General features: G+C 48.3%; 1 protein-coding gene across 2 annotated transcripts; it reads left to right on the plus strand.

Moving 5' to 3' along the window:
* Positions 1-11,496: 11,496 nt before the first annotated feature.
* On the plus strand, positions 11,497-23,848 carry KLHL28 (kelch like family member 28). Of its 2 annotated transcripts, XR_013215970.1 has the most exons (6): positions 11,497-11,689; positions 14,915-15,813; positions 17,395-17,838; positions 19,085-19,293; positions 20,702-21,754; positions 21,979-23,848. XR_013215970.1 is itself a non-coding variant. In XM_077267112.1 (5 exons), exons 2-5 carry the CDS (start codon positions 14,915-14,917, stop codon positions 20,863-20,865), a joined length of 1,716 nt encoding a protein of 571 aa, XP_077123227.1. In that variant the 5' UTR covers positions 11,525-11,689; the 3' UTR covers positions 20,866-23,848. The 2 variants fall into 2 exon arrangements, 1 of the variants encoding a protein (XP_077123227.1); XM_077267112.1 differs by having other exon boundaries at positions 11,525-11,689; positions 20,702-23,848.
* Positions 23,849-24,302: the final 454 nt, after the last annotated feature.

A 24,302-nucleotide genomic window follows, 5' to 3' on the forward strand; every position in this document is an offset into this window, starting at 1 on the left:
CATATGACCCAAAACTGGTCCCGCCAAATTCAGGTGACAGGTTCCCTTTAACAGCCGCACGTGGTGCTGAGCTGCGCTCATGGCTTTTAACCTGTTAAATGTGGCTATCAGTCTCTGACAGAGACATTTAACACATGCCGACGGGGGCGCATGTCATTCCACACTGCCATCGGTGAGCCTCTGATGTGATCGCGGGGGCAGATGGGTTGTTATGACAGCTGGGGGTCTGCTGATGACTCCCCGTATCTTTACCTCTGCGATTTTTGGTTTTGTTGGTTTGGTTTTTTGGAACTTTTAAATATATTATTAAAGTCACTTTTTAGGTCTTTTTTTGTTTTTGTTTTTCTATATTGATTAAAGATCCTATGATATCTTAACAGGTTTCCTGTGAAAGCCAGCCAGTCTTAATAAGGGGAACAAGATGTGGGCTATACATAGCAGCACTGATACACTGCTATGTATAGTACAAGTGATCAGACAATCACAGCTTCAAGTCTTGACTATTGAATACAGTAAAAAAAGTAAAAAACATATATACTGTATATTTATAAAAATTAAAATCAACCACCTTTTCTCCCATTAAAAATTAAGAAGTAAAAAAACCCCACATATTTGCTATCGCTGCTTTTTTTAAAAGTCCGATCTTCCTTACCTGACCTATCTATCGCAATTAATAATGTCACGCTTTGCCCCGTACCGGAAGTCCGCTGCCTCGGAGTAACCCTTGACTCTGCCCTGTCCTTCAAACCCCACATCCAAGCTCTTTTCACCTCCTGTCGCCTCCAACTCAAAAATATCTCCAGAATCCATCCTTTCCTCAACCGTCAATCTACTAAAATGCTTGTGCATGCCCTCATCATCTCCCGCCTTGACTACTGCAACACCCTCCTCTGTGGCCTCCCTGCTAACACCCTTGCACCTCTCCAGTCCATCCTTAACTCTGCTGCCCGATAAATTCATCTCTCTCCTCGCTACTCCTCTGCTTCCCACCCCTCTGCAAATCTCTTCACTGGCTCCCATTCCCTCAGCGTATCCAGTTCAAATTACTAATACTGTCCTACAAAGCCATCCATAACCTGTCTCCTCCATATATCTCTGATCTAATCTCCCGATATCTTCCCTCACGTAATTTCCGGTCCTCCCAAGACCTCCTTCTCTCCTCCACACTTATTCGTTCCTCACACAACTGCCTCTAAGACTTCTCCCGAATATCCCCCATCCTCTGGAATTCTTTGCCCCAACACGTCGACTATCAACCACAGTTGGATCCTTCAGACGGAACCTGAAAACTCATCTCTTCAGGAAAGCCTACAGCCTGCACTGACCCCGCTGCCTCCTCACCAGTACGGGAGCTACCGCCTCACTAACACCGGAGCTCCTACAACCCTCAACCTATTGTCTCCTTCCCCACCATCCTGTAGAATATAAGCCCGCAAGGGCAGGGTCCTCGCCCCTCTGTATCAGTCTGTAATTGTTTGTTTGTTTACTGTAAGTGACATCTGTAATTTGTATGTAACCCCTTCTCATGTACAGCACCATGGAATGGTGCTATATAAATAAATAATGATAATCAGAATATATATTTTATGTAATCTGTAACAGTATAACAAGAAAAAAAAATCAAAAAGGTCAGAATTGCAGTTTTTTGGACGATGCAACATTGCAATAAATTGCAATAAACATCGTATGCACCCCAAAGTGATATAAATACAAACACTGTCTCGGGGCGCAAACAATAAGCCCTCACACAGAAAATGTGTGTTCGCCGGTCTTCGTCAGGAGACCTGGGCTTAATCTCTTGATACACTATGTAAGTTATGACTCTTGCAGTTGCACTTTATTCATGGATACCTTGTCCAAACATATGTACGGTATTAACTACGCACTATGACACTTTACCATAGGAGCTATTTATGTTCATATTTCCACTCCATTGGGAGTTCGACCCCTTATGGGACTAGTAGGAATGCGACTAGTGCTCGTTTACTGTTTTAATGCATTTTTGTAATGTTTATGGAGCATAATAATTGTATCTTTCTGCATGTACATTATTTTTGTCATTTTGACTTACAAAAATTCCCATGGCATCTGCTTTGGTAGTGCTACTCTGACATGATGTTATTCTGTATAATTTTCTTGTATTAATAGATGTTGTTTTGGTAAAATATACTCTTGACCCTTTTGTGGCCTTCCATATCCAAATTAGGGTTTGCTGTGTTAGGCCGGTTTCACACGTAGACCCATTATAATCAATGCATCTGTGCAGATGTCATTGATTTTTTGCAGACCGTGTCTCCGTGTGCCAAACACGGAGACATGTCAGTGTTCGTGGGAGCGCACGTATTACACGGACCCATTAAAGTCAATGGGTCCGTGTAAAACACGGACCACACACGGACGGTCTCCGTGTGCAGTCCCTGTGGCGTGCAGGAGACAGCGCTACAATAAGCGCTGTCCCCCCCACATGTTGCTGAAGCCGCCATTCATATCTTCTGTGCAGCAGCGTTTGCTGCATAGAAGATATGAATAATAGTGTTTAAAAGAAAGATCTATGTGTCCGCCGCCCTCCCACCCCCTGTGCGCCCCCCCGCTGTTCTGAAAATACCCGCATCCCTCGCAGTGTCCTGTGCTGGCCGCGCCTTCTACTGTATGCGGTCACGTGGGGCCGCTCATTTACAATCATTAATAGTCGGCTCTGCCCCTATGGGAGGTGGAGCCGCCTATTCATGACTGTAAATGAGCGGCCCCACGTGACCGCATACAGTGGAAGCCGCGGTCAGACCAGGAAGGAGCGACAGCCAACGAGGGATGCGGGTATTTTCTGAACAGCGGGGGGGCGCACAGGGGGTGGGAGGGCAGCGGACACATAGATCTTTCATTTAAACACTATTATTCATATCTTCTATGCAGCAAACGCTGCTGCACAGAAGATATGAATCGCGGCTTCAGCACGATGCAGGGGACAGCGCTAAACTTTAGCGCTGTCTCCTGCACGCTCCATGTGGTACCCACTCGCCACACGGGCGGCACACGTGTGCCGCACGTATGGCCTACGTGAGCTCACGGGCACACGGACACGGATAACTCCGGTACCGATTTTTTCCGGTACCGGAATTATCTGGACGTGTGGGACAGCCCTTATATGGTTTACATACAATAAACCATTTCATATCCATTATATTTTTACATATTCCTCACTAATAATGTTAGTAGTGTGTGTGTGTGTGTGTGTGTGTAAAATTTGAGAGCTGTAGGTGTTAAATTAAAGGATTAATTCACGGAAAAAACTGGCGTGGGCTCCCGTGCAATTTTCTCCTCCAGAGTGGTAAAGCCAGTGACTGAGGGCAGATATTAATAGCCTAGAGAGGGACCATGGTTATAGGACCCCCCCTGGCTAAAAACATCTGCCCCCAGCCACCCCAGAAAAGGCACATCTGTAAGATGCGCCTATTCCAGCACTTAGCCTCTCTCTTCCCACTCCTGAGTAGTGGTAGGATATGGGGTAATAAAGGGTTAATGTCACCTTGCTATTGTAAGGTGACATTAAGCCTGGTTAATAATGGAGAGGTGTCAATAAGACAGTTATCCATTATTAACCCAATAGTCTGAAAGGGTTAAAAATATATACTCACACATTAAGAATTAAGTCTTTTAATGAAATAATGAAACACACAGGTTTAATATCTTTATTGCACTCTCAATCCAAGCGAAGCTCTCGTTCTCCTGTAAAAAATAAAAAATAAAAAAGCAACAATATCTCATACTTGTCCACCGTACAGTCAAGTCCCACGCAGTAATCCATATTTGGGGGCATTTACATTTTACAATCAGGAGCACTGCTAATGCAGAGAACGATCCCTTCTCTTGGATTGGGAGTGCAATAAAGACATTAAACCTGTTTCATTATTTCATTAGAAAACTTTATTCTTAATGTGTGTGTGTGTGTATTTTACCCCCTTTTACCCCTTATTACCCCATATGCCAATGCTACAGGGCAGTGGGAAGAGAGAGGCTAAGGGCTCATTCTCACATGCGAGAAACTCGGATGAGTCTCGCACGTCAATACACGGCACTGCACCCGGCACTCAGGAGCGGAGCGTGCAGCCGTGTAGCAAAACATGCAGCCGCACACTCCGCTCCTGAGTGAGATGTTTTTAGCCGGGGGGGGGGGGGGGCAATAACCGTGGTCCCTCTCTAGGCTATTAATATCTGCCCTCAGTCATTGGCTTTCCCTCTCTGGCCGAGAGAATTGAATGGATATGCAATGGTTTACTATATGTAAACCATATCTCAATTATCGGCTATTCTGCTAACTAACTCTCTATGAAATATAAGTATATATAGACTAGATGGCAGCCCGATTCTAAAGAATCGGGAGTCTAGAATCCATATATACTTTATTTATTCAAATGTAAGAATAATACAATTAATAAATAATAGTAAGAAAGAACAAAAAATGGCTGCACTCACCAGCTCTTGACAATTCTTGTTATTTAAGGTACAGTTACACAGGATCCATGAACATGCTTATGAGGGGAGTGATGAAAGACATCAGACAACAACTTTGCGTGTTGTGGCAAATGCCACAACAACGGTTCTTTGCTTAAGAAAAATAATGTAAATAATAAATAATATGTATCAATAACTATGTATATTGGTATGTTCTTTCTTGGCACAAATTGCAGGAAGTAGTATTCTAGGCAATTATATATTAGATGGGCATTTCCTGAAGGAAATACATGGTGCTTGAACAGCACTACCAGCTTTACAGCAGCACTTTTCACACACGGGACTGGGGGGCGCCCTTACTTTTGCACCCGGGGGCTCACTTACTTTTGCACCCGGAGGCGCACTTACTTTTGCACCCGGGGGCACACTTACTTTTGCACCCGGGGGCGCACTTACTTTTGCACCCGGGGGCGCACTTACTTTTGCACCCGGGGGCGCACTTACTTTTGCACCCGGGGGCGCACTTACTTTTGCACCCGGGGGCGCACTTACTTTTGCACCCGGGGGCGCACTTACTTTTGGTGGGCGGGGCTCCTCGGCCTCCGATTTGATTGGTGGGGCCCCTCGTCCTCCGATTTGGTGGGTGGGGACCCTCGTCCTCCGATTTGGTGGGTGGGGACCCTCGGCTTCCGATTTGGTGGGCGGGGACCCTCGGCCTCCGATTTGGTGGGCGGGGACCCTCGGCCTCCGATTTGGTGGGCGGGGACCCTCGACCTCCGATTTGGTGGGCGGGGACCCTCGGCCTCCGCTTTGGTGGGCGGGGCCACTCGGCCTTTGATTTGGTGGGCGGGGCTCCTCGGCCTCCGATTTGGTTGGCGGGGCCCCTCGGCCTCCGATTTGGTTGGCGGGGCCCCTCGGCCTCCGATTTGGTGTGTGCTCTGCCTGGGGCCACTGTGCTCTGCCTGGGGCCACTGTGCTCTGCCTGGGGCCCCATATGCTGCCTGGGGCCCCTGTGCTCTGCCTGGGGCCCCATATGCTGCCTGGGGCCCCTGTGCTCTGCCTGGGGCCCCTGTGCTCTGCCTGGGGCCCCATGTTCTGCCTGGGCCCCTGTGCTCTGCCTGGGGCCACTGTGCTCTGCCTGGGGCCCCATATGCTGCCTGGGGCCCCATATGCTGCCTGGGGCCCCTGTGCTCTGCCTGGGGCCCCATATGCTGCCTGGGGCCCCTGTGCTCTGCCTGGGGCCCCTGTGCTCTGCCTGGGGCCCCTGTGCTCTGCCTGGGGCCCCATATGCTGCCTGGGGCCCCTGTGCTCTGCCTTGGGCCCCATGTTCTGCCTGGGGCCCCTGTGCTCTGCCTGGGGCCACTGTGCTCTGCCTGGGGCCCCATATGCTGCCTGGGGCCCCTGTGCTCTGCCTGGGGCCCCATATGCTGCCTGGGGCCCCTGTGCTCTGCCTGGGGCCACTGTGCTCTGCCTGGGGCCCCATATGCTGCCTGGGGCCCCTGTGCTCTGCCTGGGACCACTGTGCTCTGCCTGGGGCCCCATATGCTGCCTGGGGCCCCTGTGCTCTGCCTGGGGCCACTGTGCTCTGCCTGGGGCCACTGTGCTCTGCCTGGGGCCCCATATGCTGCCTGGGGCCCCTGTGCTCTGCCTGGGTGTAGGACACTGGTGACGTCACTTATCTCCGGACATTAGCTCCGGACATTAGCTCCGGACATTATCTCCGGACATTAGCTCCGGACAAAGCCACGGAAGTTGGCACAAATTGCAGGAAGTAGTATTCTAGGCAATTATATATTAGATAGATAGATAGATAGATAGATAGATAGATAGATAATTGTGTCACACACACACATATATATATATATATATATATACTAGATGGCAGCCCGATTCTAAAGAATCGGGAGTCTAGAATCCATATATACTTTATTTATTCAAATGTAAGAATAATACAATTAATAAATAATAGTAAGAAAGAACAAAAAATGGCTGCACTCACCAGCTCTTGACAATTCTTGACAGTACGGCACATTTCTGATTGGTCGCTCGCGGCAGGCGGCAACCAATCAGAAAAGTGCCGCGCACCACGAAGGCATATATCTTTGTCCACCCTGAGCGGGTGTAGGATGCTGGTGACGTCACTTATCTCCGGACATTATCTCCGGACAAAGCCACGGAAGTTGGCACAAATTGCCGGAAGTAGTATTCTAGGCAATTATATATTAGATTTTAATGTTATCAGTGTTTACCTTTGAACGTTTATATTGTATTGTCCTGTCACCAGCCATGTGTACGATTATCGGCCGAAAGCCTCTCTGGAACCAATAATCACCCCATGTAAAGGTATCTTTATAAGTAAAAGATTCAGAATACTATGACTTTTATCATATCCTGAACAGTCAAGGTTTTTATGAACCGTTAAGGTTTTCTGGTTGAAGTAAAAAAAACTCTGAGTGTTTACAGTTTGAAACCATAAAATGTTGAAAAATTATGTCATTCTTGAGTATATCACTCAATGGTGCTCATAAACGTGTCAAATTTGATCTATAATATACTTTAATATACGTTACTTTAATCTTTAATATACTTAAGAACAGGGCCCCAGACATCACACAGGGGGTCTGAAACACCGCATAGTGGTCCAAAATATCGCTGTGCTCTGCCTGGGGCCCCATATGCTGCCTGGGGCCCCTGTGCTCTGCCTGGGGCCCCATATGCTGCCTGGGGCCCCTGTGCTCTGCATGGGGCCCCTGTGCTCTGCCTGGGGCCCCATGTTCTGCCTGGGGCCCCTGTGCTCTGCCTGGGGCCACTGTGCTCTGCCTGGGGCCCCATATGCTGCCTGGGGCCCCTGTGCTCTGCCTGGGGCCCCATATGCTGCCTGGGGCCCCTGTGCTCTGCCTGGGGCCCCATAGGCTGCCTGGGGCCCCTGTGCTCTACCTGGGACCACTGTGCTCTGCCTGGGGCCCCATATGCTGCCTGGGGCCCCTGTGCTCTGCCTGGGGCCCCTGTGCTCTGCCTGGGGCCCCATGTTCTGCCTGGGGCCACTGTGCTCTGCCTGGGGCCCCATAGGCTGCCTGGGGCCCCTGTGCTCTGCCTGGGACCACTGTGCTCTGCCTGGGGCCCCATATGCTGCCTGGGGCCCCTGTGCTCTGCCTGGGGCCACTGTGCTCTGCCTGGGGCCCCATATGCTGCCTGGGGCCCCTGTGCTCTGCCTGGGGCCCCATATGCTGCCTGGGGCCCCTGTGCTCTGCCTGGGGCCCCATGTTCTGCCTGGGGCCCCTGTGCTCTGCCTGGGGCCACTGTGCTCTGCCTGGGGCCCCATGTTCTGCCTGGGGCCACTGTGCTCTGCCTGGGGCCCCATAAGCTGCCTGGGGCCCCTGTGCTCTGCCTGGGACCACTGTGCTCTGCCTGGGGCCCCATATGCTGCCTGGGGCCCCTGTGCTCTGCCTGGGGCCAATGTGCTCTGCCTGGGGCCCCATATGCTGCCTGGGGCCACTGTGCTCTGCCTGGGGCCCCATATGCTGCCTGGGGCCCCTGTGCTCTGCCTGGGGCCCCATATGCTGCCTGGGGCCCCTGTGCTCTGCCTGGGGCCCCATGTTCTGCCTGGGGCCCCTGTGCTCTGCCTGGGGCCACTGTGCTCTGCCTGGGGCCCCATATGCTGCCTGGGGCCCCTGTGCTCTGCCTGGGGCCCCATATGCTGCCTGGGGCCCCTGTGCTCTGCCTGGGGCCCCTGTGCTCTGCCTGGGGCCCCTGTGCTCTGCCTGGGGCCCCATATGCTGCCTGGGGCCCCTGTGCTCTGCCTGGGGCCCCATGTTCTGCCTGGGGCCCCTGTGCTCTGCCTGGGGCCACTGTGCTCTGCCTGGGGCCCCATATGCTGCCTGGGGCCCCTGTGCTCTGCCTGGGGCCCTATATGCTGCCTGGGGCCCCTGTGCTCTGCCTGGGGCCACTGTGCTCTGCCTGGGGCCCCATAGGCTGCCTGGGGCCCCTGTGCTCTGCCTGGGACCACTGTGCTCTGCCTGGGGCCCCATATGCTGCCTGGGGCCCCTGTGCTCTGCCTGGGGCCACTGTGCTCTGCCTGGGGCCCCATATGCTGCCTGGGGCCCCTGTGCTCTGCCTGGGTGTAGGACACTGGTGACGTCACTTATCTCCGGACATTAGCTCCGGACATTATCTCCGGACATTAGCTCCGGACAAAGCCACGGAAGTTGGCACAAATTGCAGGAAGTAGTATTCTAGGCAATTATATATTAGATATATATATATATATATATATATATATACAACCCCTGGTAAAAAATTATGTAATCACCGGCCTTGGAGGATGTTAATTCAGTTAATTTTGTTTAACCCCTTCACCCCCGGAGCTTTTTTAGTTTTTTTGTTTTTCGCTCCCCTTCTTTCCAGAGCCATAACTTTTTTATTTTAAGTCACTATGGCCATGTGAGGGTTTATTTTTTGCGGGACGAGTTGTACTTTTGAACGATACCATTGGTTTTACCATGTTGTGTAACAGAAAACGGGAAAAAAATTCCAAGTGCAATGAAATTGCAAAAAGTGCAATCCCACACTTGTTTTTTGTTTGGCTTTTTTTGCTAGGTTCACTAAATGCTAAAACTGTCCTGCCATTATGATTCTCCAGGTCAGTACGAGTTCATAGACACCAAATATGTCTAGGTTCTCTTTTATCTAAGTGGTAAGAAAAAATTCCAAATTTTGCTACAAAAAAGAAAAAATGTGCACAATTTTCCAATAACGGTAGCGTCTCCATTTTTCATGATCTGGGGTCAGGTGAGGGCTTATTTTTTGCGCGCCGAGCTGAGGTTTTTAATGATACCATTTTGGTGCAGATAAGTTCTTTTGATCGACAGTTATTGCATTTTAATGCAATGTTGCGGCGACCAAAAAAACATAATTTTGGCGTTTTGATTTTTTTCTCGCTACGCCGTTTAGTGATCAGGTTAATCCTTTTTTTTTATTGATAGATTGGGCGATTCTGAAAGTGTCGATGCCAAATATGTGTAGGTTTGATTTTTTTTTATTGTTTTATTTTGATTGGGCCAAAGGGGGGTGATAAGAACTTTTATACATTTTTTTTATATTTTTAAACAGCTTTTTTTTTAAATTTTGGCATGTTTCAATAGTCTCCATGGGAGGCTAGAAGCATGCACTACTCGATCGCCTGCCTCTGCTACATAGAGGTGATGCACGCATCACCTCTATGCAGCAGAATTGCAGGCTTGCTATGAGCGCCGACCACAGGGTGGCGCTCATAGCAATCTGCCCATCAACAACCATAGAGGTCTCAAGGAGACCTCTGGTTGTGATGGCAACGCACCGATAACCCCCGATCACGTGACAGTGGTCAGCGGTGCGCGTACTTCCGGCCTGCTGGGAGCCCTTGTTAAATGCCCCTGTCACAGTTTGACAGTGGCATTTAACTAGCTAATGGGCGGGGGCGGATCGCGATTCCGCTCGCGCCCATAGCTGTTGAAAACAGCTGACATGTCGCTGCTTTGAGGTGGGCTCACTGCTGGAGCCCACCTCAAAGTGGGAGATATTGCCAGCTGATGTACTATTCCGTCAGCTGGCAGAAAGGGGTTAAAAAAGCAGATAACAGACATGGCACAAAACTAAAGTAATTTCAAATGGTAACTTTCTGGCTTTAAGACAACACTAAAAGAAATAAAGAAAAAAAATGTGGTAGTCAGTAATGGTTACTTTTTTTAACCATGTATAGGGGAAAAACTATGGAGTCACCCTGTAAATTTTCATACCCAAAGCTAACACCAGCATCAAATTAGATCTGCTCATTAATCTGCATCTTAGGCCTCTTTCACACGTCAGTGTCTCCGGTATGTGTAGTGACAGTTTTCTCACGTACCGGAGACACTGACACACGTAGACCCATTCAAATGAATGGGTCTATGCACATGTCTCCGTGTTTTCACGGACCGTGTGTCCGTGTGCAAAACACGGAGACATGTCTGTGTTTCTCCGGCAGCACGTACAGCAATACGTCCTGCACATGTGCACATGGAGAACTGTGTGCACTCTCCTCCGTGTGCACGTACCGCCCGCAGGAGAGACAGCGCTACAGTAAGCGCTGTCCCCCCTGTGTGGTGCTGAAGGCGGCATTCATCCCTTCTCCCCCGCCGGAGAGAAGAGATGAAAGATCAAGTTTTTTTTTCTTTTTCGTTAAAAATAAAGTTGCTGGGACCCCCGCCTCCCATCCCCAATGCGCCGCCCGGCCCCTTGCAGAAGAAATACTCACCCAGCTCCCGCGATGTCTCCTCTCAGCGCCGGCAGCCTGTCCTGTGTGAGCGGTCACGTGGGACCGCTCATTACAGTGAGGAATATGCGCATTATAATACGGTGATAATTGCAGCATAATGCGATTTCTCTCGCACGTATAATACGGCTGAGAAAACAATGGCTGATGGGAGCTTCCCCATAGATTAACATTGGTCCGCGTGCTATGTGATTTTTAATTAAATCTGCATGAAAAATGCTTAGAGAAAACATAAATCGGGACGAAAAACTCCTAAAAACAATCACCGTTTGTACGTATACTTCGGCCATGTTCATACGGAGTATTTTTACTGAGTTTTTCGAGTGGAAACTCCCAAGTTTTTGAGGAAGATCTTGAAGCATTTCCGCTCAAAAACCCGGCAAAAAGTCTCACACATTAAGGGCATGTTCACATATCATTTCAGATGAGCAAAAATGAAGGCGAACCCCCAGCCAAAGTTATGATGCAAAAACGCAAAAAAAAGTCTTCTGTGCGCCCCCTATTGGGTTTAATGGAAGGTACAGAGCAGAAAACGATTCAGGTCGGGTCACTTATTTTTAGGGGATTTTTCAGGTGTTTTTATAGTCGGACCCGCCTAAAAAAAAACTCCCCAATAACCTCGGTGTGCACACAGCCTACACCTCATGCTGGTGTGTAGGACGGGACCGCCCGGCTGCTGTGTGACAGGTGAAATGAACGAGCTCCCGCCGCCTGTCACGCGTTCCTATAGTAACAGGAGCAGCAGCGGCTCCGCCCTCATCACGTGGTGGGCGCTGTTCTCCTCCTCGCACTGGCCGCCGGGAGTTGTAGTCTTTCGCTTCTGCGGCCTCCATTGCGCTGCTGGTTCTGGGCGGGGCCGTCCTGACCTGGAAGTGACGCTCTCTCTCCGCTGTGTTTGGGTTGTGACAGCAGAGGAGCTTGTGTGTGTTCTGCTGTCTCCGGGTGACACAGGTAGGTGACATCTGGGGGGGGGGGAGGATGGTGGGAGTGGTGGTGCTCGGGGTCTGGGAGTGATGGGACATGCACAGTATAAAGGGCAGTATATTATATATGATCCTGGGAGCGGCCCCTGGGGATGGATGAGGCAGAGCAGCTGTGTCAGGTCCCAGAATTTGGGTTTGTTACCAAAATCAGCTGTAAATAGTGATCTATGGTGTCCTGATCCTCCGGTGTCTGCTCCATCCTAAAGCCCCCGGCGGAGCGGTGTTTGGGGGGCCGGCCCATAACCAGACCCAAGCCCACGAAATGGGGGTCAGCCAGCCTCCTATGTCTAGGGAGAACGAGCTCATTAAATGGCGAAATAAGTATTGAACACATCAATGTTCTAAGTAAATCTATTTCTAAAGGTGACAAGAAATTCTCACCAGATGTCGGTAACAACCCGTCCAATCTACACAGGCAATGAAGTCACTATAGATGTCCATTTGTTATGTATAATAATGAGAAATGACACGTAAAAGTATTTAACACGTGAAGAAAGAGAGGTGCAGAACGTGCTGATAGCATCTGAAATCTATCAGAAATTAGAAAGTAATCCTGCAACTTAGTGACAATTAATATCAGCTGGTTCTGCTTGTGGCCTATAAAAAGGTGTCTCATTACCAAGGTGCCACACAAGAAGCCTCTCATGATGGGTTAAACCAGTGAGCTGTCTTAAGACCTTCACAACCTTATTGTTGCAAAAGATACTGATGTCATTGGTTACAAATGAATTTCTAAACTGAAAGTTCAAGTGAGCACTGTGGGGCCATAATCTGGAAGTGGATAGAACATCATTTCAGTATAAGCCGGCCACGTCCAGGGAAGTGAAAAGAATTGTCAGAAGAGTTATACAAAAGCCAAGGACCACCTGTGGAGAGCTACAGAAAGACCTGGAATCTGCAGGTAAAAATAGTTTCAAAGAAAACCATAAGTAATGTCCTCAATCTCCGTGGCCTGTATGCACGCTCCCCGCGCAACCCCCGTGGCCTGTATGCACGCTCCCCGCGCAACCCCCGTGGCCTGTATGCACGCTCCCCGCGCAAGACCCCATTGCTGAACAAAAAGCGCGTTTAAATTTTACTCAACAACATTTAGACAATCCTGTGAAATACTGGGAGAATATAGTCTGGTCAGATGAGACCAAAATTGAACTCTTTGGATGCCATAATACACACCATGTGTGGAGGCCAAAAGGCACTACATATCACCCCTAACACCATACCAACAGTGAAGTTTGGAGGTGGGAACATCATGGTGTGGGACTGTTCAGCATACGGCACTGGCAAACTTCATATAATCGAAGAAATGATGAATGGACAAATGTTCCGAGACATTCTTGATAAAAATCTATTCCATCTACCTGAATGATGAACATGAAACAAAGATGGACATTTCGGCAAGACAATGATCCCAAACACACTGCCAAGAGAACTCTCGGTGGGTTTCAGAGTGAGAAAATGAAGCTGCTTAGAATGGCCGAGCCGATCACCGGACCTGAACCCAATAGAAAATGTATGGAAGGAACTAAAGCTGAGGGTTCTTAGAAGGAGCCCACGGGACCTTCAGGATGTGAAGTGTTTGTGTGGAAGAATGGGCCATATCACACCTGAGCAATGCAGGCGACTGGTTTCTCCATACAGCAGACGTCTTGGAGCTTCATCACCAACAACGGGTTTTGTACAAAGTATTAAATACATTTCAGTAAGCGCCTTCAATACTTTTTTCCGTGTCATTTCTCATTCTTAATATAACATAATTTCTGGACATCTATGGTGATTTATTTGCCAGTGTGGATTGGAAGGGTTGTTACCAACACCTGATGAGAATTTCATGTCAATAGCATCTTTAGAAATAGATTTACTTAGAAAATTGATGATGTTCAATACTTATACAGCGGGTGAAATACTGGATTAAGCGTCCATCCAGCCCTCTGTACTCACAGCTGGTGTATGTAAAGATCAGTCCCTGGCTCATAAGTGAAATAAGCCATAAGCTCGGCGTCTTGGGTGTCACAGCCGGTGTATACAGCGGTCTGTAAGCTGTGAGCCAGCCCCCTCCATATGACAACATAGAGAATACTCAGGACTGGAGGTGAAGCTGCTGGGACCAGTGATGGAGTGGCCACAAGCAGATCACGCCAATTGTCTCTTATTTAATGAAATCTTATGGTATAAAAACATTTTTTTTTCTGGCATTTAATGCTACAAATGGCACTCAGCTCTGCTACATCTGCAGTCACTTCATTTGGATTCACAAGAAAGAGGAAATCTGGGTTATTTCAGAAGTCTGGTGAGAGGAGGGGCACAGGAAGTGAGTGTGGTTTGTAGTCTGCGCACACCATCCTGGGGGAACAACACGCTGCATTTAGAGGGGGGTTCCAGCCTCATACAGTGATAATCCCTCACTTTATGGTCAGATCTGACTGCTGTGACCCCCACTGACCCTGAGAATGAAGGGGATTCCCTTCACAGCGGCGCGTCGGCCCACCCCATCTGCTGGTACGGTTTCCGTTGACTCTACGGATTATTTCCCAAATCAGAACTTGTACCCTGAGCATAGGATGGGGGATAACGTGCTGATTGCTGGGGGGGATGATGATTGGAGAGGAAGCAAGCATACCCACCACGCAGAGCCCCAGTCTCCGGATTGCAGGGGACACCGAGCAATGAACCAGTCAATCGCTATCTTATAGCTAAGGAGATAACTTTTCATTTTTGGGTTATAGCCATTTATATGGAGCTTTCATGCTGTTCCCCCGCACAGCAGGATGTTGCGGTGAAGGGGACGCAGTGCTAAACCTGTGATGCCGCCTCTTAATTTTCAGCGTCATAGGCGTTCCAGAGATCTGACCTCCACTAATCATAAAGGGCACATCCTACAGATACATATTCACTTCATAAGATAAGAATACCACTTGTACAAAGTATTTGGTATTGAGATGCCAAAAAGGAAACGTCTGTAGTCAAAGGAAAGGCAGACTGTTGTCTTACAGAAAGGCAGTGTTGGTCCCTTGTTGCTCTATAAGAAGGCAGGGGCGGGCCGTAGTCCCTTTGCAGGAGGGCGGGCCGTAGTCCCTTTGCAGGAGGGTGGGCCGTAGTCCCTTTGCAGGAGGGCGGGCCGTAGTCCCTTTGCAGGAAGGCCATATTCGCTTTGCATTGACGCTTGCACAATGACCATGTCATCTTCTCCTTTCAGATGGACCAGTCCTCTCAGTCCTACATGCTTGCCAACATTACCCACTTGCACTCAGAACAGCTCCTGCAGGGCCTGAACCTCCTCCGCCAGCACCAAGAGCTCTGCGATATTGTCCTCCAGGTGGGCGATGTCAAGATCCACGCCCATAAAGTGGTGCTCGCCAGCATCAGCCCTTACTTCAAAGCCATGTTTACTGGAAACCTTTCGGAGAAAGAGAATTCGCAGGTGGAGTTCCAATGCGTCGACGAGGCCGCCCTCCAGGCCATCATAGAGTACGCCTACACAGGGACCGTCTTCATCTCCCAAGAAACAGTGGAGTCCCTTCTTCCGGCCGCGAACCTCCTGCAGATCAAGCTGGTGCTGAAGGAATGCTGCGCGTTCTTGGAGAGCCAGCTCGACGTGGGCAATTGCATCGGGATCTCCCGCTTTGCCGAGACGTATGGCTGCCACGAACTCTACCTAGCTGCCAACAAGTTCATTTGCCAGAACTTTGAGGATGTTTGTCAGACGGAAGAGTTTTTCGAGCTGACGAACTCCGAGCTCCACGAGATCGTGTCCAATGACTGTTTGAATGTTGTGAATGAGGAGAGTGTGTTTTATGCCCTTGAGGCCTGGATCAAGTACGACGTGCAGGAGCGACAGAAGTTCCTCTCCCAGTTGTTGCACTGTGTCCGGCTGCCATTGCTGAGTGTCAAATTTCTTACCCGACTCTACGAAGCGAATCACCTTATACGCGATGACCACACGTGTAAACACTTACTGAACGAAGCTCTGAAATACCATTTTATGCCTGAACACAGACTCTCCCATCAGACGGTGCTAAAGACGCAGCCGCGCTGTGCTCCCAAAGTGCTCTGCGCGGTGGGAGGGAAAGCTGGACTGTTTAATTGCCTGGAAAGGTACGTTCATGGGTCTTACCATTTAAAGGGATGCTCCATCTTCACTAATATTTCTTTCCATTGCTCTAAAATTTAGATGTTAAGTCCTTGAGGATCTTCGACGATTTTTTGGACAGTGGTCAAGATGGGTGCTAAGACTGCAGGTCGGGTCCTTTCGTGTCGGGCAGAAATGGTTTATCACCACTCCTGTCTTGTCTTTTTCAGCCTGCAGAAATGCTCATTTTGTTTTCGGATCCGGTGAGGTCATGACCATTAGATCTCCATAACTTGTGCCATGGCTCGGAGCTGTTTTTCATATTACCGAGGCTCATATGGATGCCTCAGTTGTGCAGTAAAGAAAGGAAAAAAAAAGAGGCAGAACTATGCATCACCATGGAGACAGACTACAAAAGAGCCCTCCCCCCATGTAGTCAGATCTTGCAGTCATGTGCATATCCCTTCCATACTATTGGCTAACCTTCAATAAGTAGTAAAGTAAGATCACAGGGCAGAGAACTTGACTGCAAGATCAGACTACACCTGGTTTTTATGTAGTCTGTTACCATGGAGACATACAGATCTGCATTAGCGCTGTAGACATAATATATTTTTTTTAATTAGGCTATTTGCAAAGTGGCTTTATTATTAATTTTGTCAGCGGGGCAGTATAAATAATAATGGCTATAAAGGTGGAGCTTGTACTGTGTAATATTTAGGTATCATGCATGTTTATTCCCAGGGTAAGGGCTTTTAAAACCAATGACACCTTAAGCTTCAGCCATGTTCCCCCCCACCTCCCCAATATCTGCCCTCAGAACAGCATCAAGTCTCCCTCATATATATTATGGCTCAGTGCCAGGTTTTGCATCTTCCTGCCTCCCTCACTGATGATTGACAGCAGGAGCTCCAGGCAAACCAGTGCTGTCAATCACTAGTGAGGGAAGAGGAAATATGCAAAACCAGTGTGCGAAGCCCTGCACTATGGGTATGCCAAGCATTGTAATTAGCATATTTCATTGAACTTCGGTATTTGCAGAATGAAAGGTATTAAAGGAGCCATCTTTATAAGGGTTCTATCCCCTACAAGGGTCCGTGCTTAGTTTGTTCTGTCAGTTTGGGCTGACACCCTCCTTTTAAAGTACTGTTAGTGTATCCCGATCTACTCCACAAAGGGTCAGCTCTTCGGATCATGTTTAGGCACAGCTGGAGAGCACACAATGTGGCTCTGGGGGAAGTCTCAGAGTCAGTTATTTATACCAAGCAGTTCACACCCGCGGGACGTTCCCGGCTGTACACACCTGCGGGGGCCGTTCACACACGCTGAATGTCATCACATGTGATCGTAGGTCTGCGGGGTAAATCTGTGCAAGAAATGTATTTGATAAAGCATTGCTGATTAACAGGCAGATATGAAGAACGGCAGAGCGTGTCCATCAACAGCAGCTAATACTAATAGTAGATTGTTTTTTAATTTCAGCCCCCACTGATCACAGAAGGGTATTCCTTTAAGATCTCACAGGACCGGGATGGCATTGATGGCAGGTGTTAGTAGACGCGGTTATTACTTTGTAGTCTGGTGAACTCTCTCTCCTTTTTTCTCAGCATGGAAATGTACTTTCCCCAAGACGACTCTTGGATCGGCCTGGCCCCTCTCGGATCCCCTCGTTATGAATTTGGACTGTGCACTCTGGACCAGAAGGTGTACGTGGTCGGGGGCATCGCCACTCACATGAGACAGGGCATCAATTACAGGAAGCACGAGAGCTCTGTGGAGTGCTGGGACCCCGTGACCAACACGTGGACGTCGGTGGAGAGAATGAACGAGTGTCGGAGCACCCTCGGCGCGGTGGTCTTGGCTGGGGAACTTTATGCCTTGGGTGGATACGACGGAACGTCATGTTTACAATCTGTTGAAAAATACATCCCGAAAGCTAAAGAATGGCAGCCGGTCGCCCCCATGATTAAGACAAGAAGTTGCTTTGCGGGGGCCGTCCTGGACGGTATGATCTATGCGATCGGGGGCTACGGGCCCGCACACATGAACAGGTATGGGCGCATAGTGTAGTATTGTCTTGTGTTTACCCCGTTTGAGCGTTTCAGTCCTGTGGATAATTAACCACCAGGGATGTAATTAGCAACCTATAAATACATTGTTGTTAGGGGAACAACTTCTGTAAGTAAATGGCAGATCCCTCCATGGGAAGGAGGTAATAGTGACAACCTCATGGGGGCAAATTTGCCTTCAGGATCTCCATCTTTCGTGACTTTCCGTGAAATGATTAATTATCTACAAATCACTGTGCAAAATAAACCCCTGGCCGTCTGGTCACCAAAGTCCACACAAAGGCGTGAAAGTCATCACTTCTGAAAATGGGAAAAAAAATTGCTAAACTTGGTAACTTTTCCAATTTTTTTTCAATTGGGTTTTGCCTAAATATGCGCAACAATTATTCTATCATTTTTTACGTACAAGTAGCTGAAATATCAGCCAGCTCATAGTCATATTAAGCTATGTGCACACGTTGCGGATTTTTCCGCACTGTTTTTGCAACATCTGCAGGTAAACCACACTGCGGATTACCCGCGGCGGTTTTACACCTGCGGATTCCTATTGAGGAGCAGGTGTAAACCGCTGTGGAATCCGCACAAAGAATTGACATGCTGCGGAAAAAACACCGCTGTGTTTACGCACATTTTTTCCCACAGCATGTGCACTGCGGATTTTGTTTTCCATATGTTTACATGGTACTGTACAACGCATTGAAAACTGCTGCAGATCCGCATCGTCGGATCCGCAGCAAAATCCGCAACGTGTGCACATAGCTTCATATTTACTTTTCTGCCACGAGGACCGATCAAAAGATGCAGCAGAGCAAATCGGCAGCGGAAAACTGACCGGCGCTGCACAACACGGATGTTGTTGCACATTGCACCTTTTTTAATTAGATCTATACATTGTGCCGTTCCTCTATTTTTCCTACTGCAAATATATGCATAAATGTACAAATAGGCGTCACTATTCAGTGGGGGTGGCATGCTCCTAATTGTCCAGTCAGTGCTGACAGTATTACACGGGGCAGGGACATGTGCCACCGACAAGCTGGATGATGAGTCTCAATTGTCCAGTTTTGTTTTTCCCCCTATACATTTCCAGGAGGAATAACAGAGCAAAAATTTGTGAAAAAGATGATCCAGAATTACTAAAACTGAGACATGAAGAGCGCGGATGGGCCTTGTGGATATGACACTGTGGACACCTCATTAATTGTTACTTTTTCCCCTACCCCCCCAGTGTGGAGCGATACGATCCCGCTAAAGACTCCTGGGAGATGGTGGCCCCGATGGCCGACAAGAGGATTAATTTTGGAGTGAGCGTCATGCTGGGATTTGTATTTGTAGTGGGGGGTCACAACGGAGTGTCCCATTTATCAAGCATCGAGAGGTACGACCCCCATCAGAATCAATGGACGGTCTGCAGACCGATGACCGAACCCAGGACAGGTGAGAAAAATCCTGAATTCTTCATGTTTCTGCCACGCGTTCCTCTGAGGAATTGGGATAACCTAGCTGATTGCCTTGTCCCTAAGAGGAGATCTATATACACAGGAACACAACCCGGGAGGGAAAAGTGCCACTGTATTTATCTCTTAAAGGGGCTGTTCAACATCGGGAGGTGAACAGTTCTGATAACATCACGTCTGCACCGATAGTGCATCTGTCCTAGCAGGTAGGTGCAGACGCGACGTCATCAGAGCTGGCAATAAGTGGTGCCAGATAACTGTGTGGCCATCTACGTCTCCTCTAAACCAGTGTTCCCCAACTCCAGTCCTCAAGGCCCACCAACAGGTCATTTTTTCAGGATTTCCTTAGTATTGCCCAGGTGATAATTGCATCACCTGTGCAATACAAAGGAAATCCTGAAAACATGATCTGTTGGTGGGCCTTGAGGACTGGAGTTGGGGAACATTGCTCTATACAAGTGCAGCCCAAAACACGTTGGTCCAATTTGTTGCACACCGCGCCGCTTCTCCATGTGTTGACTGATCACACCGCACGACAACTGTAGAAAAAACCCATATGTCTGTAAATTACGGGTCTACAACCTTGCAGATTTCCTGCTGTTTAAAGAAAATCTGTCACCCCAAAAATTGGCCTATAAACTACAGCCACCGGCATCAGGGGCTTATCTACAGCATTTTGTAATGCTGTAGATAAGCCCCCGATGTATCCTGAAAGAGGAGAAAAAGAGGTTAGATTATACTCACCCAGGGGCGGTCCCGCTGCGGTCCGGTCCGATGGGCGTCTCGGTCCGGGTCCGGCGCCTCCCATCTTCATACGTCATCCTCTTCTTGTCGCGGCTCTGGCGCAGGCGTACTTCTCTGTCCTGTTGAGGGCAGAGCAAAGTACTGCAGTGCGCAGGTGCCGGGAAAGGTCAGAGAGGCCCGTCGCCTGCGCACTGCAGTACTTTGCTCTGCCCTCAACAGGACAGACAAAGTACACCTGGGCCGGAGCCGCGACAGGAAGACAACGTCTTCTGATGAAGATAGGAGGCGCTGGACCCGGACCGCCCCTGGGTGAGTATAATCTAACCTCTTTTTCTTATCTCTCAGGTTATATCGGGGCTTATCTACAGCATTAGATACTGATGGCGGTGGGCTCAGTTTATAGGCCAATTTTGGGGTGACAGATTCCTTTAAAGACTACAAGTCCCATTATACCCTCATTTATTGAAATGTGTGAACATGATTGAAGTGCAGTTCTTCTAATACAAAATATAGAAATATTTTAGGGGCTTTCAGTGGAGACCCCCTTTATTGAGCCAATGCAGAGAGCGGGATCATTAGAGGCTCCTATAATGCACAATTGTATTAATACTCTTTTTTTTTTTTTTCCCCCCGTCTTGTCCCAGGGGTCGGAGCAGCGGTGATCGACAACTATCTCTATGTGGTTGGGGGTCACTCAGGATCATCCTATCTCAATACTGTACAGAAATATGACCCCATTTCGGACACGTGGCTGGACTCGGCCGGCATGGCATATTCGCGATGTAACTTTGGCCTGACGGCCCTTTGACGAACGTGAGCAGTCGGTGTAATAACGTATTCCTGCATGAGTGGACGTCCGAGGCCTCAGAGAGAGATCTACGAAGACGTGGTGATCCCAGGCGAGATTTGTTTGGTCCGCCTGGTGAACGTGCGCTGCACATGCTGGCACTTCACTAGCCGATGATTTTTTTCCCAAACTTAGCCTACGCTCCAGAGTACCTAAGATTGCAGTGGTAGTCAGGGGAAGTCGTCGCTGTGTATCGCTCGTCTTACAGTTATAAGTTTACATTCAGGACTATTGGCTTTTATGTCGGTGCTCTCAGTATAATTAGATAAACATTTCCTCCTAAAATTAAAAAAAGAGCAGTAGATGTAAAGTGAATGGCCAATAAGTCCAAAATTTTACGGCGATTCATTCCCTAATTCATTTTTATGGCGGCTGAAGCGCTGTTTTTCTTCTATAGACCGAATATGTTCTAATGAGTGTTGTGGGCATGCTCGGTGATCTGCGCAGAGGATGTGGCGCAGGGGGGGGGAAGAGATAAGCTGTGACCATCATCAATTGTGAATGGTGGATCCTGGGTAGATAGTACAGTTCACCTCCCTGCGCAGTGACCTCTGCACAGTTCAGAGCATGCCCACAACATTCTCCCATAGTTATAACTGAACATCTCTTGCTCCCTACGGTCCATGTAGTTGCTGTTAACAATTTGTCTGAATGCTTTGCAGCATCTAGGGCAAGATGGGCGTCCCCTTCTTATTCATGAACAGAAAAAAATGAAATATTTTAAAAAATCCTATTTAAATAGTAAAAAATGTAGGTGATAATTCATTTACCTCCTTGGTGACGGCCGACATGTATGTACTTAGTCGTGTGTAGTGATGAGTGAATATACTCGTTACTCGACACTTCCTGAGCACGCTTGGGGGTCCTCCGAGTATTTTTTAGTGCTCGGAGATTGTTTTCTTTGCTGCAGCTGAATGATTTACATCTGTTAGCCAGCATAAGTACATGTGGGGGTTGCCTGGTTGCTAGGGAATCCCCACATGTAATCAAGCTGGCTAACAGATGTAAATCGTTCAGCTGCGGTGATGAAAACTAAATCTCCGAGCACTAAAAAATACTCGGAGGACCCCCGAGCATGCTCGAGAAATCTCAAGTAACGAGTCTATTCGCTCATCACTAGTCGTGTGCAATCTCTATATGGACCTGAACCTGCTCCTTGCAGCGTGGGTGACGGCTGTGTTATACAGCTGGCACCTGAGAATAACTGCTGTGATCGGAGCTACCTCCGATCACAAGGGTATACCTTCTTAAATATCTCTGTCGGCTATGATTAGTTGGCGTTGCAGCCAGGAGCCTATACAGGACTGATGTATGCCATGTTGGAACTTTTCTGCCTGTGAGCGGACTGCGCCGATCATCAATACACTTCAATAGTATGGTTTAGGCATTCGAAGATATAGGTCCCTAGACATTTTATAAAACTACACCTCATTAGCCAAAAAAGCAAATAAACAAACTGTGGTATTAGTGTAATCGTCCTCACCTGGAGAATCATTCACCGGTCATCTTTACTGAACAATGAACGCCGTAAAAATAAATCCCCCCCCCCCCCCCCAAAAAAAAAAAAAAAAGCAACAACAAAACAATTGCCGAATTGCTGTTTTTTTTCCATTATTTTGCTACACTTGGAATTTTTTCTTACTGTTTTTTGGCAAATTCTATAGTAAAGTGAATGGCGACATTTAAAGTACAACTCGTCCCAAAAAAACAAACCCTCGGAAGGTTAGGGGGATGGAAAGATCTAAAAGTTATGGCTTTTGGAAAGAGTGGAGGAGGAAAAAAATAAAAGTCCAAAAAACAAAACTCTCACTTTCTTTGTCTGGTAAAGTTGGGTGACCACAAATATGGCTTCTGTTACACTTCCCTTTATGCAGCAGATTGCAGTGGGCACATAAGATCACCATTATGGCAGCCATACTGGCAGTCACCCGGCTTTCCCGGAAACAGATGAGACTTGAGGAAGAACCTCAGGGCGCATGAACTGCTTTAACTTTGGGAGGAAATGTTGTACTGTATGTATCGACCTTTCTGCATCTTGACCAGAAGGTTTTTAGTGCTGAGTGGATCGAGATACGAGGTGGTGCCAGCTGTGTACCGTCCTGGAGTACAGCCCCCAATATCTACGCATATACCCGAAGGTTTTTAGTGCCGGGTGGATAGATATATAGGATGGTGCCAGCTGTGTACCGTCCTGGAGTACAGCCCCCAATATCTACGCATATACCCGAAGGTTTTTAGTGCCGGGTGGATAGAGATATAGGGTGGTGCCAGCTGTGTACCGTCCTGGAGTACAGCCCCCAATATCTACGCATATACCCGAAGGTTTTTAGTGCCGGGTGGATAGAGATATAGGGTGGTGCCAGCTGTGTACCGTCCTGGAGTACAGCCCCCAATATCTACGCATATACCCGAAGGTTTTTAGTGCCGGGTGGATAGAGATATAGGGTGGTGCCAGCTGTGTACCGTCCTGGAGTACAACCCCCAATATCTACACATATACCCGATTAAGGTCGTGAAATACCGATGCATGGTAAACCAGGTGTCCATCATGGAGTCTCTTCTGGAAATATTTAACTCTTACTATTTAAGGAATGTATGCAGTGACCCTTGTACTGGACGTGTTGTCTGTAGATAGATATTTATGAGCCTGAACCCAGCAGTATGGGCATGCAGCACCACTGGGTCACCAGGAGGCGCTGTCGTACCGAAGAGCAGACCAGAGCACCATAGTGGTGGCTTATGGGTCAAGTTACCTCAATAACTGCAGTCAGACAATATCTGGGGAATAAGACTGGACTTCATAGAATAGACTAAAGTGACTGCTTTCCTTAACAGCGCCACCTTTATCCAAAGGGTGTCCCTGATATTGCAGCTCGGCTCTAATTCACTGCAGTAGAACTGACCTGCAATACCAAACAACACAACCCACTGGCAGGGGTGGCCTCTTTTCATGGTTATCTATCCCTTTTAATCACAATTGGGAGCCCAAAATACATGCATTTAAAGGGGTTGTCCAGGATTAGTAAAATATGGCTACAGCCTCACTAGTATAACTGGAAGCTGGCGGGATCCAATGCAAAATCTCCAACCTACCTGGACCCTAGATTTCTGGACCCTAGATTTTTTTTTAGGCCCCTTACCTCCAGGATCTAGGTACGTTCCTGATCACAATTGTCTCCAGGGTGGGTCTCGTGTTGCATCTCAGCCTTGTAATGAATGGGATGTTGCAATACCACACACAGCTTGTAGGGGACGCTGTTTTTTTTTTTTTTTAGGCAGCCATGTTTTTCTTTTCCTAGACAACCCCCTTTTTGCAAAAAAAACAACCCTCTGAAAGGTGTCGGTGTCCTGTAGCTCTTCACATCTAGACAGTGAAATCCTGCTCCGATATAAGGCTG

This window comes from Ranitomeya variabilis, chromosome 1 (assembly GCF_051348905.1).
Source record: "Ranitomeya variabilis isolate aRanVar5 chromosome 1, aRanVar5.hap1, whole genome shotgun sequence".
Taxonomy (NCBI): domain Eukaryota; kingdom Metazoa; phylum Chordata; class Amphibia; order Anura; family Dendrobatidae; genus Ranitomeya; species Ranitomeya variabilis.